General features: G+C 32.4%; 5 protein-coding genes across 12 annotated transcripts; 4 read left to right on the top strand and 1 right to left on the bottom strand.

Moving 5' to 3' along the window:
- The first annotated feature begins 168 nt into the window (after positions 1–168).
- On the top strand, positions 169–2,962 carry RpL30 (ribosomal protein L30). 2 transcript variants are annotated; one of them, XM_011057235.2, is made up of 4 exons: positions 169–293; positions 401–448; positions 1,385–1,530; positions 2,740–2,962. In XM_011057235.2, exons 2-4 carry the CDS (start codon positions 428–430, stop codon positions 2,915–2,917), a joined length of 345 nt encoding a protein of 114 aa, XP_011055537.1. In that variant the 5' UTR covers positions 169–293; positions 401–427; the 3' UTR covers positions 2,918–2,962. The 2 variants fall into 2 exon arrangements, with proteins under 2 accessions (XP_011055537.1, XP_087259460.1); XM_087403334.1 differs by having other exon boundaries at positions 292–316.
- A 689-nt stretch (positions 2,963–3,651) lies between these two features.
- On the top strand, positions 3,652–4,950 carry Ip259 (NSA2 ribosome biogenesis factor-like IP259). 2 transcript variants are annotated; one of them, XM_011057236.2, is made up of 2 exons: positions 3,652–3,805; positions 4,108–4,950. In XM_011057236.2, exon 2 carries the CDS (start codon positions 4,150–4,152, stop codon positions 4,927–4,929), a length of 780 nt encoding a protein of 259 aa, XP_011055538.1. In that variant the 5' UTR covers positions 3,652–3,805; positions 4,108–4,149; the 3' UTR covers positions 4,930–4,950. The 2 variants fall into 2 exon arrangements, with proteins under 2 accessions (XP_011055538.1, XP_011055539.1); XM_011057237.2 differs by having other exon boundaries at positions 3,700–3,900.
- A 2,197-nt stretch (positions 4,951–7,147) lies between these two features.
- On the top strand, positions 7,148–10,464 carry LOC105146760 (transmembrane ascorbate-dependent reductase CYB561). 5 transcript variants are annotated; one of them, XM_011057240.2, is made up of 5 exons: positions 7,148–7,283; positions 8,597–8,815; positions 8,898–9,106; positions 9,177–9,334; positions 9,404–10,464. In XM_011057240.2, the coding sequence occupies exons 2-5, from the start codon at positions 8,599–8,601 to the stop codon at positions 9,555–9,557; spliced, it is 738 nt and encodes a 245-aa protein (XP_011055542.1). In that variant the 5' UTR covers positions 7,148–7,283; positions 8,597–8,598; the 3' UTR covers positions 9,558–10,464. The 5 variants fall into 5 exon arrangements, with proteins under 5 accessions (XP_011055542.1, XP_011055543.1, XP_011055541.1 ...); XM_011057241.2 differs by lacking the exon at positions 7,148–7,283 and adding an exon at positions 7,290–7,390; XM_011057239.2 differs by lacking the exon at positions 7,148–7,283 and adding an exon at positions 7,290–7,422.
- Positions 10,465–11,064: 600 nt separating this feature from the next.
- On the top strand, positions 11,065–15,541 carry LOC105146762 (chitinase-3-like protein 2). Of its 2 annotated transcripts, none has more exons than XM_011057244.2 (6): positions 11,065–11,521; positions 11,846–12,109; positions 13,528–13,809; positions 13,894–14,130; positions 14,205–14,628; positions 14,749–15,541. In XM_011057244.2, the coding sequence occupies exons 1-6, from the start codon at positions 11,463–11,465 to the stop codon at positions 14,896–14,898; spliced, it is 1,416 nt and encodes a 471-aa protein (XP_011055546.2). In that variant the 5' UTR covers positions 11,065–11,462; the 3' UTR covers positions 14,899–15,541. The 2 variants fall into 2 exon arrangements, with proteins under 2 accessions (XP_011055546.2, XP_087259455.1); XM_087403329.1 differs by lacking the exon at positions 11,065–11,521 and adding an exon at positions 11,532–11,735.
- A 267-nt stretch (positions 15,542–15,808) lies between these two features.
- Positions 15,809–19,792, bottom strand: Srp54k (signal recognition particle 54k). The gene is made up of 9 exons (XM_011057245.2): positions 19,306–19,792; positions 18,368–18,544; positions 18,032–18,261; positions 17,792–17,942; positions 17,569–17,717; positions 17,006–17,267; positions 16,805–16,913; positions 16,456–16,722; positions 15,809–16,218 (listed from the first exon to the last, which is right to left on the bottom strand). Exons 1-9 carry the CDS (start codon positions 19,381–19,383, stop codon positions 16,121–16,123), a joined length of 1,521 nt encoding a protein of 506 aa, XP_011055547.1. The 5' UTR covers positions 19,384–19,792; the 3' UTR covers positions 15,809–16,120.
- Between the last annotated feature and the right edge of the window lie 136 nt (positions 19,793–19,928).

Genomic DNA, 19,928 nt, shown 5'->3' with positions numbered 1-19,928 from the left:
CCTAAGGGTTTTGACGCCGAAAATGAGCGTCGAGCATCAGCATGAAAAGGCACCTGAAGGATGCATTTTCATGCTGACGCTCGATTCGAGCACCAAAACAGGTCACGTGTTCAAAATTGACGAATACCAAGCATCAATTTGGGTCACGTGACTTATTTTGACGCTCGAGCGTTAGCATGAAAATGCAGCCTAAAATTACTAACCTTTTGATGACATTGTTCACGAGCTCTTTTATCACTTCGTTTCTACTTCTCTCCATTCTCTCTTTCTTTCGTTGTGGTTCCTCGTGGAAGGTATGTGATGTTGAATTTCAAATGTATATTGTTTAAATATATATTGTTTTGTATATATGTAATTATTTAAATATACATAAAATTAATAATTATGAATATTATTACAGCTGTGAGAAGAACCGCTAATTGTAAAAATGGTGGCTCAGAAAAAACAGGTAATTAGCAATGCCACGTGCTCGTTCATAAATATTCTTTAACAAAGTTTTTAAGGTCTTTTCAATAAATATTTATTAATTATATTATAATATTATTAATAGATCTTATATTACTATTACAATTATTATTACCTGTGCAAATCATATTTGTGATTATTTCGAAGTTAAATGAAAAATGGAAACAAATCTCATGCAAAACACAGCAATCTGGAATAAATTAGCTATTTCAGCATTCACATTGTTTTTTCTAAACTTATGTCTAATATTGAAGATAAAAAAAGTTTAGTACTTTCCAGCATAATTATTTAGAATAGCTCTCTCTCACCTTCGATTTTAATGAAATTAAATAAACTCATTCGACACGTTTTTAATCAAAACGAAAGAATTCAGCAGAAAAACGTAGAGACCGGCTTCGCGAACTGAGATATTAAACATTGAAGTTGATTATTGAGGTTAGGAAATCTGTCGCAGGCTTAACGCTTTTCTATAATAAGTTGGTAATCGGTAGTTCCAAGTCTTATCGGTGAAGTTGACCAATTGTACGACTAAGGCCAACTTCACCGATTAAGACTACGACTTTCGACTACCGACTCATTGCAGTATCAGCATAATGCAGCGCTATTTACACGTACTTTGGTCAGTATTTATTTAGAATCGCTACCTCGCCTCCGATTTTAATGAAATTAGACTCATTCGAGTGTTTCACTGAAAACGAAAGTCTTCTCTGCTCTTGCTATATGCGAAAGTTGTAAATCCATGAGCGATGAGAGGGAAAGATGATCTGAATATTAAACAAACATTATTATATCACAATTCTAAATAATTACCCTTTCCAGATAATGTAAATATATTTTAATCAACAATTTTTTGTAATTTCTTGTTACTTTTGTAATGTTAAGCATATTTAATAAAAAATTTTATTACTGAATTCTATAGAAAAAGGCTCAGGAGAGCATCAATACCAGATTAGCTCTCGTCATGAAATCTGGTAAATATGTCCTTGGTTATAAGCAGACTCTGAAGTCCCTTCGTCAAGGCAAAGCCAAATTGGTCATCATTGCTAGTAATACACCACCACTGAGGTGAGACTGAGAAGTAGCACTCCTTTTGTATCAACAAATTGACATGTTTAATGAAGCCTCTTATAGCGTTTTCCACTCAGAAAACTGATACAGCACCAATGCCGTGCTAGATTTCAATGAAATCTATAGTATAGATATAGCTAGTATAGTAATATTGTAGGTTTAGTATGATTCAGTGGAACACATCACTGAATTACTTATTTTATAATATCTGATTTATTTATTTCTTACAAAAAATTTATTAATTTTTCTTGAATTTCAAAATTTTTTAACTCAAAATATTTATATTATTGCATAGATATTACTATTATACATTTATTGGAACTAAAAATAATATTGTTATGGAATTAATTAGAATAATATAATATTGTATTATATTTTACTTTAACATAATATAATATCATCTCAAAGCTTAAACACAGCCTTGATTTCAATCAATTTCAACTTGGATTGGTCTTTACTGTCTTTAAAGACACTAGAGAAAAAGTTTATCTCAATACAACTTTTTGCATCAGTTTGTCAATGAAACATTAAACACTGACTACATTTACATGGCTTGATTTATGTTGAAGTTATAACATTAATGTTATGAAACTGGTCAATCATAGCTATTCCTCTGAAGAATGGAATGACTGTTGGCGTATTTGGCCCGAGCGGGTTTGCACCAATCTGGGTTGGATTAATGATATTGGATACCTTCCTATTGATACAACATGTAACATCAATCAGTAGTAGAACATTATCCAACCCAAATCAATATAAACTTGCTCGAATAAAAAACGCTATGTAATCGACTAGTTTCCTAATATCGATATTATAACTTCAGCGTAAATCGAAATAAAGCCATATAAACGTAGTCATAGAAAATACCCGAACTAGTTTTAATAGTGGAAATACAATTGCATTTAGCATACGGAAGTGTTGCATTAGTTCTCCCAGTGGAAAACGCTATTAAATGGATAAAGTTTGTGAATTTATAAATATAAACTTTCTATATTTTAGAATTAGTAAAGTATCAATTAAATGAGTAATCTACATTAAAATTATATATTAAAAGAGATTGATAATATTGATATGACTGTCAATTTGTGTATTATAAATCATAAATAGGAGTACTATGGAGTAGTCTCCTGCCCCTGCTTGTAAGTGCAGGGAGTATTGAATTATAATTCTTCAACATTTAAAACATGATTTGTTTGGATTTAACAGGAAATCCGAGATCGAATACTACGCGATGTTGGCAAAGACTGGTGTACATCATTATACCGGGAATAATATCGAGCTAGGTACAGCCTGCGGTAAATATTTCCGTGTTTGTACGCTTTCGATCACAGATCCTGGCAATTCTGACATTATAAAGTCAATGCCGACTGGTGATCAAGCATAATGTACATTTTTAATTTAATAAAAAATACGAAACAATTTTAAAAAATTATTTTTTATTTCTGCCCTTAATGTACATATTTGTATGTACGTATGTGTGTGTGTGTGTGTGTATACCAGAGAGAAATCTGAGAGATGACATGAGAGTTTTTCCTGTAACCACAAAATGTCGCCGCACACTACTGTCCTCTGAAGAAATGAAACTACACAACAATATCCATTTTTTCTTTTTATGGTGCTCCTGATGGAAATAAATTGCTGAAATAATTAAAATCTATCAAATTAATAGAGATTCAGGTTTCTCTCTGTATTCATAGTCAGATCTTATATTTAAGATCGTCTTAAGATGACATGAACTAATCGGACAGTCGTATTAGCATCTTAGGACATTACTTAAGTGGTCTTAAAATAAGAATTGACTGAATTCCGACCTTAATGCATATTGCACAGTGGATGCGATGAGAGATGAGCGACGAGCGATATCCAATGAGAACTCTGCTTTGTATCGCCACGTACAACCAAGCAGAGCTTTCAGGATTCAAAGCTGATATGTATTGTAATATAAGAAATTTAATTTGTTAATACCTTATATTGTTGAAATTAAAAAGAAAATAAATATAGATATAGGTAAAAATAAAAATTGAAAAATTTTTCACTTTTCATCCTAGGAAAAAAGTTTCATGATTAATACCCTGAAAAGTGGATCTGTACCTTCCTTAAAATGGATCTTGCTATGTAGTTTGGATCCACTTTGTCAGGGGGCAGTAGTGTGCGGCAGCATTTTGCGAGTCTCAGGACGTCTGAAGTTTCTCTCTAATTATCATGGTCGAATGATAGTTCCATCTTCATCTCGTGTTTTCGTCATATTTTCGTTCCTACAGCGTAATCAGAGGTAAATTTTGATGCAATTTTTTGATGAATTAATCCCGGTTGTACCAATGTTATCTTGACTTCAAGCGATTATAATTTATCGCGTTAACTGCTTCGGTAAAGACAATTAAACAAATATTTGTTTAGGTTAATATTATACATGTGAAATTATTTCCTAGATATTTAATATTATTTTCTCTGTAATAATATTAAATATGACAAATATAATATATACGCAGTACTATTGTAGAAAATTACAAAATTATATTAATTTTAATATGCTAATAAAATATATTAAAAATTATTCAATAACTTCTTTTTCAGAAAGAATTAATTCTATGTGAGTATAAAAATTCATATAGAAAAATGCCACAGAACGAATATATTGAGAGGCACCGTAAGCTGCATGGTCGCCGTTTGGACTATGAAGAAAGAAAGAGAAAGAGAGAGGCTCGTGCTCCTCACAAACGAGCAGAGCGAGCCCGTACTTTGCGTGGTTTAAAAGCTAAAATGTTCAACAAAGAGCGACGCAACGAGAAGATTCAAATAAAAAAGAAGATTAGAGCTCATGAAGAGAAGAAAGTAAAGGTGAAGTCTGACAAGTTGCCGGAAGGAGCATTGCCTGTATATCTGCTGGATCGTGATGTTACAAAACGCGCGAAAGTGCTGTCAAACATGATAAAACAGAAACGAAAAGAGAAAGTTGGCAAGTGGGATGTTCCAATACCTAAAGTTAGAGCACAATCAGAGAGTGAAGTTTTCAAAGTAGTGAGAAGCGGAAAGACGAAACGGAAATCATGGAAACGGATGGTGACTAAAGTGACCTTTGTAGGAGAGAATTTTACAAGGAAACCGCCGAAATTTGAAAGATTCATCAGACCGATGGCATTAAGATTCAAAACCGCACATGTAACTCATCCTGAGCTCAAGGCAACTTTCTCGCTGCCGATTATTGGCGTTAAAAAAAATCCAAGTTCTCCTATGTACACAAATTTAGGTGTTATTACCAAGGGAACTATTATTGAAGTGAATATTTCAGAATTAGGTCTTGTAACACAATCGGGTAAAGTTGTATGGGGAAAATTTGCTCAAGTTACGAATAATCCTGAGAATGATGGATGTATCAATGCTGTTTTGCTTGTATAAATTTGTATTACAATTCCTAAATTATGATTTTATTGATAATTTTTGAAATAATATTTTATTATATGTACATATAGCAACGATAATTCACACAACAATTTATATTAAAAATACAATATAATAATTAGAAAGGGCATAAGAGTCAGCTACAACACAGTATTATAATCATAATGAGGAATGACAATATAATCGGATACTAATATACAACAATTAAATATTTAGTTGTATGTTAGTATCCAATTATATTATGTCGTTCCGCATTCTAACTATAATACTGCATTAAATCGAATATCTGAAGATGACTCAATCAGAAAACTAAAACATGTAATCATTATTATTTATATTTTATGTATTACTTTTGTAATATTATATGATTATTGTAGCTGACTCTTATATTATCTTTCTAATTGTTATATTGTATTTGACATTAAGAATCCTGTACTTGTTTTTCTTTTATTAAAAAATAATTTATCCTAAATACATGCTGTATATATAGCTATAGTCATATTTTATGAATACACTACTTATTTACTACAGATTAAACAAGCGCCATTTTTGAGAAAGAAGAATAATTGAAAAGACACACTTTTACTTTTCTTTTTTCTATAATGTTATTTCATCAAAATTATATTTTTCATATTAATATCGCATTATTATTGATACAAAAAAATGTACATATACGCGTGCGTGCAACTAAAAAAAAAAGCATGTTTTTTTTTAGGGTGTAGTCATTAATCCAGCAGGAAAATAAGCATCATGTGTGCCGCAGATTTTAGCCAGGTTAGCCGAACTTCTTCGTGCTTTCGATCCCTTCTTTAACAGATACACTTTACACGCAAGTGCAAAATGAGAGAACGCACTTGTGGTCAACAAGTCAGAGAGAATCAAGGGAGAGTGTAGTGAAGAGTGTTCTCTGATTCCGCCATTTATTGTGCACTTCTGCAATGTGCATGGTGTGTATGTACATACTATAATGCGGTACAATGCTAATGTATGCATCACTGTATGTTCCATCATATTCCTTAGTTCCATTTTTAGTTTATCGTTGGAGTGAATAAGGGTGAAATCACACGATGCGGAATAGAGAATGCGTCATTGAAACAACCAATTAGCGCTATTTAGAATAACGCAGAATAACGCTGATTGGTTGCTTCTAGCTGATTGGACGCATTCTCTATTCCACAGTCGTTTTCCGCATTATAATGATTTCACTCTTATTTACTCCAACGATAAACTAAAAATGGCAGCTTTCGGTTGAATTCGTTCCACTTTCCCTTGATTCTCTCTGATACACGGAAGCACTCAAAAAGTAAAGAGAAACAGGAGGGACTGTTTGATTCTAAGCAAGCAGACAAAAAAAGTGACTAATACTAGCATAAAAAGTGGACGTACATCCGTGAATTTAACTTCCCCCACTATTGATACACTCTTTTCTATTTCTCTTTGAGAGGTTGCACTGTTGCAGTCTATTTGATGTTAGGCTGGAATCAAACTACGCATTGAAGAATGAGATTGAAAGATTGAAGTTTAATCAATCAAAACAAAAGGAGCGAAAATTTCTTTATCTTCATTGGTGAAATTTCAATCTTTAATTTTTAATCTCAATCTCCAATGCATAGTCTGATTCCGGTCTTACAAATGCTTTGAAACTTTTGGGCTAGTTGATTAACTTCATCACCAGAATGGCCGAGACTTAAAAATCTGTCTTTCTTATTCTTGTCAGTAATAGTAAAGAAAAAGTGTTGTGTGGAGATAATAAATAAAACATTATTATGTTACAAATGTAAATATATTTTTTACAAATACACTTTTGAAATTAGATTAGAGATGATGAGTTTTCAGTTTAGCAGTTGACAATACTCAAAGTAATTGACGGATAAAATAACTGGCGTTGGTGAAACTGACCCTTTGATTGACCAATCGGAAGAAAGAATTTTATTAATTGACCAATCAAAAAATGCTTCGAAGCATTTATAGCATCAAGTAGATTAGCCCGGGGTAATATGGGTCATCTAAAAAGTATCCGCGGTTTTTTGTCACTAGATGTGTGTTGATGGTCATATATCTAGTAACAAAGTACCGCGAATATTTTTTAGATGACCCAATATTTTCGAACGCAGCCCAGTTCGAGAGGTCGATTGTGTATCTCGAAATGAAAATTACAAAAATGAGCAAATTTACTAGGAAATTCATAATTCAATTGGTCAACACTTGGTGAATTTGCTCATTTTTGTAATTTTTATCTCATTTCAAAACACACACTCGACTCCCAGAACTTGAGGTGGAAAAAGAACAAAGCTTTATAGCACACAGCTGAGCGTATTCCTGAACGCACCTGTATAGGTGAGAGGTGTCAGGTAAGAGCCTTCTCTTATCTCGAAGAAAAAATCAATATTCTCTATTGCATGACGTCACATGATGTGAACGCATAGATAGGTCTCGTGATACTTGTTGATTTTATCCGGCAAGTATTATTTTACAAGAGTTGCACCAGGAGTAAGTACGTGCGATATACGGCTTGTTTCGTTTGTTGAAAGCTTCCCTTATATCGAATGTGGCGATTATCGCATCGCGCCGTTAAGTATTTAATACTGATAAGTGTTGGTCTATTTGAGAGATAAAAGTAACAGCTGTTATTTGAGTAATTTCTGTTTCTCCATATCATTCAGCGACGAAATGTACACTGTCATCTAATAACACTGCTTCTGAAACATATATGATACGCTTGTATTTATAGGCGATCTACACGTATGGAATTTAACGTGAAAATTAATTTATTTTGTTATTATTTTATAAATGCAGCCTTAATCGATATCGTTTAAATGTGTAAACTATTAACTATTAACATTCTTACAGACGGTGATTCGTACGTATTTTGTTTATATTTTTTTTGTTTTGGTATGTGTAAAAACTGTATCTTTTATCTGTAAAATATCTTCTATCATCTGTCTTTTGTTTGTCTTCTGTTTTTCACCTGTTGCTCCTATAGTCTATATAAAGAAAAACTCATCGTTATTATTTGGATTTTATACATAAAATGCAAGTGTCGAATTATCCGTATGAATATGTAAGATGTGTAGGTATGTGTACAACAGTCAGAAATTTGATAAAATTGCTGCGATGATAGAAAGTTGACATAAATACAAAATTAGCATTTTCGAGATAATGAAATCGACTGAAAACTAATTTTTGTTGAAGAACAACACAGTTGTTGTTCATTTATTTATTCAAAAAAGTTTCACAATTTAATATAAGAAATGTGAATTATATTATGACTGGAGTGTATGAATTTTGAAAACTCATGATGTAGTTCTAAAAAATGTTTACATCATAATTGAAAATATAACGTAGAAAAAAAGTGAAGTTATAAAACTTGTATGTTTATTATCCTAATTAAACATTGTTCTAATTCAGAATTTAAAAAAAATGTTCTATTGAAAAATTGCTAATTTTGAGATGTGGATTATGTTTCTATCAACACAGCAAGTTAGCTTTATATAATGTAAGATATTTATAGAATAAACTTAACATATGTTTGTCTTTATATTGTAAGATTCATTTTATATATTATTTTACATGTTATATTCATCAATATTAATCAATATTTTTTTTGTATTTATTAACACTTATCAATATTTTTGTCATATAATGAGACATGAAACATTTTTAGATATGGAGCAAATAAGAGAGTCACCTCAAATTCACTCTCTGGAAGGTTTCATTCCCCTTCTCAGTCTTACTGAGGGATGTGGCGTGCTTCTTATAATCTTGATGGCTGTGTGGACAGGATATTATAGAGAAGGTTTCTCATGGAGATCTAATCCAAAACTGGAATTTAACTGGCACCCTTTATTAATGACTATAGGGCTTGTATTTTTATATGCCAATGGTACAATATAAAAGTAAAAAGTTTCCTGCATCACATATATGTTCGTATACATATGATTTACGAATCTATTTTGTATTTGTAGCCATGCTTCTCTATAGAACGCAAAGAAATGTTCGCAAGCGGCGATTAAAGTTAACTCATGCAGGAATGATGATATTTATTATATTGTTAGTGGTGATCGCTTTAGTAGCTGTCTTCGACAGTCACAATCTTGCTCCGACTCCTATACCAAATATGTATTCCCTACATAGTTGGGTTGGATTGACTACCGTAATATTATTCTGCTGTCAGGTAAATCTATGAAACTTACCTGACAATCTTGCATTCTTAGATATATGTGTCAATGTATCTTTGTTTACAGTGGGTCGCTGGATGTATTTCCTTCCTTTATCCTGGATTGCAAACTCCATTACGGGCTTCTTATATGCCATTGCATGTATTTTTTGGCATTGCAGCCTTTGTGAGCGCAATTGCTTCGTGCTTGTTGGGACTTAACGAGAAAGCATTCTTTGTATTACAGTTAGTAGTGACAGACTGTTTGTATATAATGAGTAATCAAAAAATACATATTTCTATTTGAAATTTCAGAAATAAATATTCAGCCTTCGTCAGTGAAGGAATACTAATAAACTTTATAGGATTGCTGCTCATATTGTTTGGAGGCTTATCTGTATATTTAGTAACGCAGGAACGTTATCGGCGCTTATCGAGATCTGAAGATGAAGTTCTGTTATCCGGCTAATATACGAATTATGATGCGTTGCCAGATTTGTTCATCGATATAAATAACTGGATGGAACTGAATACTATTCCTGACTTAACTGAATACTATTCCAAACTTAAGTATTTACTTTATAAGTATTACAAATTTCTTATGTGAGTTTTATGTTAATTTCATAAATAAGGTTGATCCAATTGATTGAAGCATATACATAAAAAAAAAAACAACAATGACCGCGTTCATATCAGATAAAACTGCCAGCCGTTTTACTGAGTGATTGAACATGATTGATTGGACTGTTGACAAAAATTCTCAATGTTTTTAAGAATTTTTTCAGATTTTAAAGGAATATACAAAGATCGGTTCAAAGTATTCAATTAAAATTTTTAAAAACCATTAAAAAAATGTATTTCAATTTATACAAAAAATCTGAAAAATTTTCTAAAGTTATAAAATTAATACGAAAATTCTAAAATTTTAAAAAAATTAGAAATTTTTTCAAAATTATATGAAGAATTCTAAAAAAAATTTGTATCACAGCAAGTAAAAATCAATTATGTATAATCGCTCAGTAAGCAAGCCAGCTCTCTGATTTAAACACGTGTTGTGTTTATGTTGTTTGTGACCAATACTTTATTATATCTTTTTGTATTCTAGTCTACTTTTTTATCTTTGATATCTTAATAAAAAATATATATATATGTTTATAAGTTAATATCTATATATTAATTCAAAAGTAATGATTTTTCTGGAAACTGGTGCTATTATATAATATATACGATATATATGTAATATATAATTGTTACACACAATGACAATGTATATTTTGTGACTTATTTTCAACTAATTTAATCAACAACCGATTAAAATGTAATATATATATATACATGTATAAATATATATCAATATATCAGATCTCATCATAAAAGTAATTTTAATTTATAAAAATGATCGTTTTCTAAAAGAAAGCAAGGCGTATACAGAAAGTGAATCAATTTATGATTAATATAAATCCAAAATGTTCAAAAAGCCCTTTACTCATTTACCACGCTTTTCAAGGGTGATTCTTGCCCTTTTATCTTTGTCTGATTGTTTTATCCTATTGAATTATTTCTTAAAAAACAGATACAAAGTTTGTTTTTTTATTCTTGCACTATACTACTTTCTCTCACTTTCGCCAAATATCAAATATAAATCTATAGGATCTATTTTACTTTAAATTCCAAAGTACATTAGTTCGAATATATTATAGAAACAGATGGTTCCGTTTGTTTCTTTTTTTAAATCATAATCTTGTTCAAGCATGAACGAAAACCGGAATCGTGATCTTTTTAAAAATTAACATTCTTTCTTTTTCTCTCTTCTTATAATAAATAATTAGTTCCTGTAAAAATATTTGTTTCTATTATTATAACAACTTTATAAAAAAAGCACTCGCACCGCTCCTAGATATTTTCGCTCTCTGGGACGGCATTTCCGAACCAATCGACAGCGGTAACAAAATACAAAAAAAAAAGAAAAATAACAAAAACATTTCGCGCCGTCGTACCGTGCGATGTACGCGCGCATATATATCGTCGTGGCCCATTTAACTCGCGACGGAACGGAACACGCCCATTCCGCGCTTATGCAATTGTAAACTGATTGTAAACATCGTCGTGCAACCATCGCCGACGACGCCAACATATTCTCCGCGACGCGTGTATCACGCGAGTACGCGCGAACGTCGCGTTTCTCGCGATTAGCATCACGCACAGCATTATAAGCGTCCCCCAGCCATCGAAGTCGTCAGATAAGGATTGCCGCGCGAGCTGACAACTACGACACTTGGTCCTCGAGAATTCTCTTCTTCTTGTCTTCTTTTCTCGCGCGGAAAGTAATTCGGCGTGAGCGCTCGATAGTGCAGTAAAAATAATAAGTCATTCAATGGTTAACCAAATACCTGTGCCGCAGGCCAAGTATGAATTACTAACCAACATACGACAGTGAGTACATCGAAAATCTCTGCGAAATGAAAGCGCTCGGAACGCGAATGCGTCGCCCTTCGGAGCTGCTTTTATAATCATTTTATAATTAATACATGCGAGAGAGAGGGAGAGAGGGAGGGGGAGATAAAGGAAATTTGTATCGATTTTTCCCGCTACGACAAGCAGTACGTCATCGCTGGCTTTTGAACTTCCCCGCCTCTCAATGCGAAAGGTCATATTTGTCATTACTTGTATAAACGCGACTAGACTGACAAGTTTTCCATAGCCGATTGTCTTATATGTAGATTGAATACGATAATCTGAAACAAAGACTACTTTCAGACCACGCTGGAGAACGCAGGTCGTTTGCCTCACTTTGTCATTCCTGATTGTCGGGGTGTTGTTTATCACGCGCGCTTGGTTCGGCATACTCCTACTAAAATCTCCAAGGACCAACAAATTCGTCGAGGAACACATTGACGATGCCAAGATTGCTACGTGGCTACGTCGGGCTCGGATGTACGCCGAGTCGACGAAGGAGAATCAGAATGCGGACAGGAACACAAGTGTCAGCGCATCGGAACAACACCGCCACGATACAACCGGGTAAGAGACTCTCTGAACAGATATGATTTTTTTTTATCCATTTTAAATTTATATTTATTTAGTAAACAGAGTATTAACATTGTGCTAGCAGTTTATCATTCAGAATACTGCATCAATACTGCATCATTGTGTTGAAATTATGTTCTGCAAGCAATTTGTGAACATGGAATATGATCCATTTGATGCTGCAAATGCTTTAAAATATTCTTTGATTTGTCACTTTGTAAAATTCTTTCTTCTAATTAATCAACGAAGCATTTGCAGCATTAATTGATTCGTATCCCTATTTGACAGCAGAAATTATTAAGGATGTTTTTTGTCTTACTAATAAATATCCCAAGTTTTTTGTCATTATTTTACATTTCTGAGAAATATGCCCCCGTGAGGAGCCAGGATATTTAAAATTAGAACGGAGCTGATTGGTTGAACCTACTATTTCACTTTTCCAATTCCGTTTTCTGATTCCATTTTCCGTGTCCATGGAACAGCACCCTTTCAAATATATATAACATTCAATTATGATCATATTATCAGTTTCATTTTTTTTTATGAGTACTTTAAGCATGCAAAATATGATTTATATAAAATTTCATTATGATACACAGATTAGTTATTCTAATGGAAATAAATAAATAAATAAACAAAGTTTATTTATTTCTGTTATAGGTAAAAAATATTAGTTTTTATTAAAATAATGTTTTATCCAAGTCCTAAATCGCCTGAATTTTTACTTTTAAATGCGATTTAGAATAATCTATAATCTAATTTTTCCATTATTTTAAAATTTTTGTGTAATACATCTTTAATTATTCCACTGAGTTTTTCTGCATAAATAATTTTAAATACTCTTATAAATACACTTATACAAAAAATTGAGATTTTTGTCAGTATTTTTTAAATTCTAATATTACAACAATAGAAAATAACAAAGGAAATAAATTATACCTTGTCCACGGAGAGAACGATGACGAACCACACATTTTATGATCAGATTGGAAGATTTGAGCATGTTATTTACTTCCGCATGCATTATTGTCATATCCTTGGGCAGACAATAATGCATGCGGAACTAAATATTATAACTCAAGTCCTCCAATCTGATAACAATGTATTACATAAAAATGTGTTTAAAAATAAAATGTTTTAAATATTATACAACTTTTTCACATAGTTTATTTTTAAAGTACATTATTAACTCATTTGTAAAAATGGGTAAGATACATCCCCTTAAATATATCTATTCAAATGGGATATATATATATATATATATATATATATATATATGTATGTATATAAAATCAAAATCTGCTAGCATTCTGTTGATCAAAATTTGTAACAGACCCTATACAATCTGATTTTTACATATTGACTATCCAACAATCTGAGTATATGTTATTTGAAATTGATTCTATGTTTAGCCAGGTCCTCGTGTGCTACTATACAATACCGGGGGACCTGAACACGTCGTGGGAGCTCAGTCCGTCGCACATTGACCCTCATATTTGTACGCATATTATCGTGGGTTTTGCGGGCGTGGTGAACAATACGCTCGACATAGGCGACGATGCACCGGTTTATGAGCGAGTAGTTGCTTTAAAGAATCTTGAACCTAACTTGAAGGTCATGATCAGTGCCGGTGGAAACAATGAGCTCCATAATGGTTTCTCCGAGATGGTAAAAAATCACGCAAATAGAAAAAAGTATGTTCATCATGCTGCTTTCCATTCCTATGTGTGATACATATTCTAGATATACAAATATTATAAACATATCCCTATGTTCAGATTTATCCAGTCAGTATTAAACATTACCAAAACCTTCCATTTGGACGGTTTTGACGTTGACTGGGAGTTTCCAGCCTGGTTAGGGGCGGATGAGCGTGAAAAAATACACTTTGCGCAATTATTACAAGAATTACGAAAAGAATTTGATCGTAGTGGACAAAAATTGATTTTAACAGTAGCAGTTGCAGCGCCACAGGCCATTGTGGACCAGAGTTACAGTATTCCTGAAATGGCAGAGTATGTACTATACAAGAATATGATAATAATGGAATATCATAAAATAATACTACAAATTGTGTCATATTTTTCAGGCACATTGACTTTATAAATCTTATGTCATATGATTATCATTTTTACGTTTGGTACTTCCCGGTAACAGATCTGAATGCTCCACTCTTTCCTCGTTGTACAGAGGCAGGCTATTTATCCACATTAAATGTGAATTTCTCTGCTCAATACTGGATAGCAAAGGGAATGCCACGTGAGAAGATTGTTATTGGTATACCGGCTTATGGTCACACATACAAATTGGACAATCCAGTGAATCATGGTTTACAAGCGCCGGCTAGCGGATTCGGAAAGCTTGGCGTAAAAGGCTTTGTGTCTTATCCTACGATTTGTCAATTTTTAAAATCCGGAGCTGAGAGTGTTTTTAATAAAGAAAGTCGTGTGCCATATGCGTTCAAAAACAGGGAATGGATATCTTACGACAATGAGGAGAGCGTTTCTTACAAGGTAACGCGTTTTATATTGCTAACACAACATAAAGCATTCAGCAGATTTGTAAAATCTATATCTGTAATGTGTAATGTAACATATAATGATATAAGCTCAATTGAAACGTTTGCATTGTAGAGTATGTGGATTCGTACCAATGGTTTTAAGGGAGCCATGATTCTATCTTTAAACGTTGATGATTGGAACGGCACTTGTTATGGTACAAATGAGACATTTCCTTTGACACGTACCATCTCGAAAGTATTATTTAAGGAGTCAGACAAGTAATAAAATAGGAATACTTTAAATACATACAATCAATGAATCTAATTATTATAAAGCTTAAGACATTTTACATTAAAATAATCCATTCCATCGCATTCCTATGTAATATTACTTGATGTACACTCTACCTCAGTTGCTCAAAAATTCTTTTGTACAATTAAGTTGCTAAAATATTTCAAGCACAGTATTATATGCTGTAATAGGGCATAGCACTTGCGTATATATATATTTGGTTGAGTAAAATATACGCGTGTTAAATTGTATATTACATAAGAATATACGTTTCCTACATGATATTATTTATTGCTTCACAAACAAATGTGGTAATAATTCTAAGATATTCTCCGCGAAATAATTCTAAGATATTCTGTATTAAATAATTTTGAAAGGAGACACTGTAATGACGAAAAAATATAACTGTTTCGAAAATGTCATATATTATCCATAATAAATAAGCGTACAACAGTCGTCCGTTTCAGAATAAGACTTTAAATTCGCAAATAGCCAATTTTATTTTTTTAAGTATTGCGTATATAGATAAGATAATTATTGTTATAATTATTCAAGCCATGTTAACTGATCTCGTTATACCAATGTCATAAAGTATGAAATATATGAAACTGTTTTACCCGAAATTTAAAAACAATTGCATTGCCAATTTTTATTTCTTTATAATAATACATACATTCCTTTATATGAATATTTACATTGATAATTATATACATTTAACATATATACGTTTTTTATTTAGTTACGGTAACAACAATATCCAACTGAAACTTTTTCCCATGTGATTAGAGTATTTAATATTAAAAGAACAACAAAAGTAACAACAAACTCCTTTATAAATATCTTCTAACAAAATATACGATACAAGGATAGATGAGAGGGCTATGAACAATGTCGAAATAAATTATTTCTCTTATAATACGCATTTCATAGCGTATTTTGGTAATTTATTGCATTACATCCAAAGATATTTACGATTCGATGAGCGATTAAAAAAACGATAGAAAGATGTTTATGAATGTACTATCAACGTCGCTGCACATCATTTTCATGATTCCATCACTTATAAAACGCATGTGTATGTAAACAAAAAGTTTTTAAATATAATTTCTCTGGTATTGTAGATAGGACAGATACAATAGATAACTTTTTCGTGAGATGTATGTAATGGTATTTAATGTCCTTATCGGCAGTATGCACTGCCCAGAACCTCATCTCAGGATTTACCACCGAAACCTCCCATTAAGTTTCCCAATCCACCTGCCGCGCCTTGTTGTAACTGTTTCATTATATTTTGCAATCCTGGCATACCACCTAAAATAATTATGTAAAGATACACTGTTTATAGAAAATGATCAAAAGTGAAAAGTTCAAAATAAATTAAAAAATAATATGGAAAGCATTATAATATAATGAGAAGGTTCGTCTTTTCAAGATACTACAGCGAATAAAAAACTTTAACTTTAATAACAAAATTTATGAAGAACTCACGTGCATAAAACTGTGCTTAAATCATTAAAATAAAATTTCAATTTGTACAAAATTGCTCACCCATTTGATGTAATACACGCGGATCCATCATTTTAGCCATTTGATGATTCAGTTTCGCCATTTGTGTAGGATTAACGTTTTTAGCCATATCTCCCGCCTTGAATAAACCCTTTATGCCTCCCATTTTCTTAACAACCGCTGCGAATTTTGTATATTGCGTAATTAAATCTTTGACCTCTTTTTCCGTCACACCAGAACCCCTTGCCACTCTCATTATCCTTCCTGGTTGTTTACTGAATAACTTAGCTCCATCTCTACTGTCCAACTCTGAAATAAAGATGTAAATAATACTGAAAAATTAGATAAAATTGTCATGAGAAACAATATAAAGGAAACATTTTAAACAAACCTGAATCGTTCATACTGTCCATAATAGTCATGAGTCGTTTTAATCTTGCCATTGATTCTTGCTCTGTCCCTTTGGACATGAAATCTTGACTAAATCCAGGGATCATATTCTACATACAATAAAATTTTAAAAGAATATTTTATATTAGTTTTAAACACACACACGCGCACGCACGCACGAATGTTATTTTTTAATATTTACCATTAATTGTGAAAATGGTCCCATCTTCATGATATTTTGAAACTGCTCATACATGTCTCGTAAGGTAAATTGACCATGTTTGATCTTTTCAAGTAATTCTTCGTTATCGTCTAAGTTGAGTTCATTTACTTTGTCAATAAGACCTTCAATATCTCCCATACCTAGCAACTTGCTAATGAATGGTTTCGTTTTAAACGGTTCTAGGTCGTCTATATGTTCTCCTGTACCAACAAATATTACAGGACTTTGTGTCGCTGCAACACTGAAAAAAAAAATATTAGATGTAGTAAAAAGAAATCCATTATTTTTCCAATAGATGACTTTAGTAATCTGTATCTCGCAACGTGAGATATATATATATATATAATCATTATATATATATATATATATATATATATATATATATATCATTATATGTATGTGTATATATTATATTAATTATGTGCAATTGCTTATGCTAGATGTATAATGAAATAATTTCACTGTTTAATTTGCATAAACATATTACAAAAAACAAAAAGTATATAAAATTATTAAACTAGAAATTAGAAAAAAGAACTTACGCGGAAAGTGCTCCACCACCTTTAGCGTGGCCATCTAACTTTGTGATTATGATAGAACCAACGTTAACGCGTTCTTTAAAAGCTTTTGCCTGTGCTTCGCAAGCTTGACCTATCGTTGCATCCATTACAAAGATTATATTGTCTGGTTGCTGGAATATGCAGACTTAGTATTTAAACAATTTCTTTTCTCTATGTATTTTTTGAAAAAGTGCTATAAGTTTACCACAGCATTGGCGACTTGTAACATTTCCTCGAACAATGACTCTTCCTGTTTATGCCTTCCACTTGTATCTACAATAATAATCTCGTATCCTTCCTTCTTGAACATGTCGACACCATCTTGTGCAATTGTTACAGGATCTACTTCTGTATAACTAAATTTAGAAATTGTTAGCATAACACAATAATCTTGTAGTAGCATAATAACGTAGATTGCAATAAATATTTTCTGTTCTTTATTTACCTTCCATAAAAAGGTATTCTAGCTTTTGTGGCATTCTGCTTTATCTGATCATATGCACCAGCACGAAAAGTATCAGCGCATACTAAGCACGCCTTCCAATTTTTCTTAAGATAATGATACGCCAGTTTGGTACAAGTTGTTGTTTTACCTGACCCTTGTAAACCAACAAACATAATTATGTTAGGACGGCCTTTTACTGGTTGATAAGCTTTGACACCAGGATCAATCAACTAAAAAAGAATCGTTGGTTAAAAAAACTGTCAGTATATTTTCAAATACTGAGAAATTCACGTTTAACATTATAAATTTTTGTAAGAAATTAAATGATAAATCAACCTTCACGAGTTCTTTGAAAACTGCACTCTGTATCATCCTCCTTTTATTAATACCACCAGCCATATCATCAAAATCGATAACTTTACGTACATTTTCTCGTAATTTTTTCACTAATCTAATATTTACATCAGCTTCAAGTAATGCTGCACATATCTCTTTCAGCATAGAATTTAAAACCTGTTGAAATATTAGTGTTAATTGATAAAGCTGTATGATACAAATCTAATGTGCATCTCATTTAATAGCACAAATCAACACAAGTATCATTCTATCTTTCTTGATATTTAAAATATATTAGGTGTTGGAATTAATTCGTAGCGTTTTTAATGAAAGAATGTTATTTATTTCACATGAGCATTAAAAAATACATTAATGAAAGTACTTCCCATCACTTGTAAAACGCTATGAATTAATTCCAACACCTAATATATTTGTTTCACTTCAACTTATTGCATTATGCACCAGTTTAGAAAGTACAGAAATAAAAAAAACAGGTCTTCTAGTAACAAAGATAGACACTTTTATCAACTTGTGTTATCAAATGAAAACACAGTTATATTAAAAGAACAGAATATAATATAAACAGTACAATATATAAGAAATCAAAAGTTCTAATCAAATTATTTCTGAAAAATCAATAGAGAGGTAATCCTCTAAAATTCATTATATCTCTTGATTACAGCATACAGTATTGTCGACGTTCTCAGACAAATGGAAAATTCAAGCTGTAATGTAAACATAAGTTCGACACGTACAACAATATTATTAGAAATAAATGAAAATTTTCAAGCACACTGTCTAAAGATAAGAGAAATAACGTCGAATACATATAGGAAGATATGGAATCATATCATTCAAGTTTCTTTTTTTTTGTTTACAAATCATCCTTAAGGAAGTCGTTTCACGCGTATTGCGGATAGGCTGATAAATAAACTCACCTCCTCATTGATAACGGTCGCATTACTGAGCGACCGCAGAGCGGACGTAATTTTACGTCCGAGATCCGCCAACACCATGTTTGGACGTTTACGCGTTCACGTCCAGCCGCAAAAATAATTATGTACTCTGATTAGCGGTTAGGATGTTAATGTATAAAGTCTGTCATCACGTCCCGACTTGGCCAACACAGCATGACGACACATCCGGTCGCGAGATTCGCGAGAGAGCTAACACGTGAAGGAGCGACAAACGTGTCCCGATTTCTCGTGCGATGCAAGTATCTTGATTGCGATTTATCATTCGCCGTCAGCCGTACATCAGAAAGTACACACGACTTGTTTATACATGACCGACGAGATCCCGTATGTTGCCACCGTCCATATCGATTAGATGCACTCGGCGCGATCTACATATACCCCTCGTGTAACTCACATTTCAAGTCAGTCATTTCCGGATACGCGAAATAAATGCCTGCTGCACACTGAACGCGATGAGCGATCTCCAATGAAAGCTCTGCTTTTTCTCACGTGACGAAGCAAAGCAGAGCTCTGTGTGCAGCGCCAGCAGGTATAAATTTAGTGGAAAGTACGCATGTGTAATTATCCAATGTGGGTAAGGAGTT

Source organism: Acromyrmex echinatior, chromosome 2 (genome assembly GCF_024713525.1).
Source record: "Acromyrmex echinatior isolate Ae372 chromosome 2, ASM2471352v2, whole genome shotgun sequence".
Taxonomy (NCBI): domain Eukaryota; kingdom Metazoa; phylum Arthropoda; class Insecta; order Hymenoptera; family Formicidae; genus Acromyrmex; species Acromyrmex echinatior.
The sequence above is the reverse complement of the archived record's forward strand: the minus strand, read 5'-3'. Positions and strand labels throughout refer to the sequence as shown.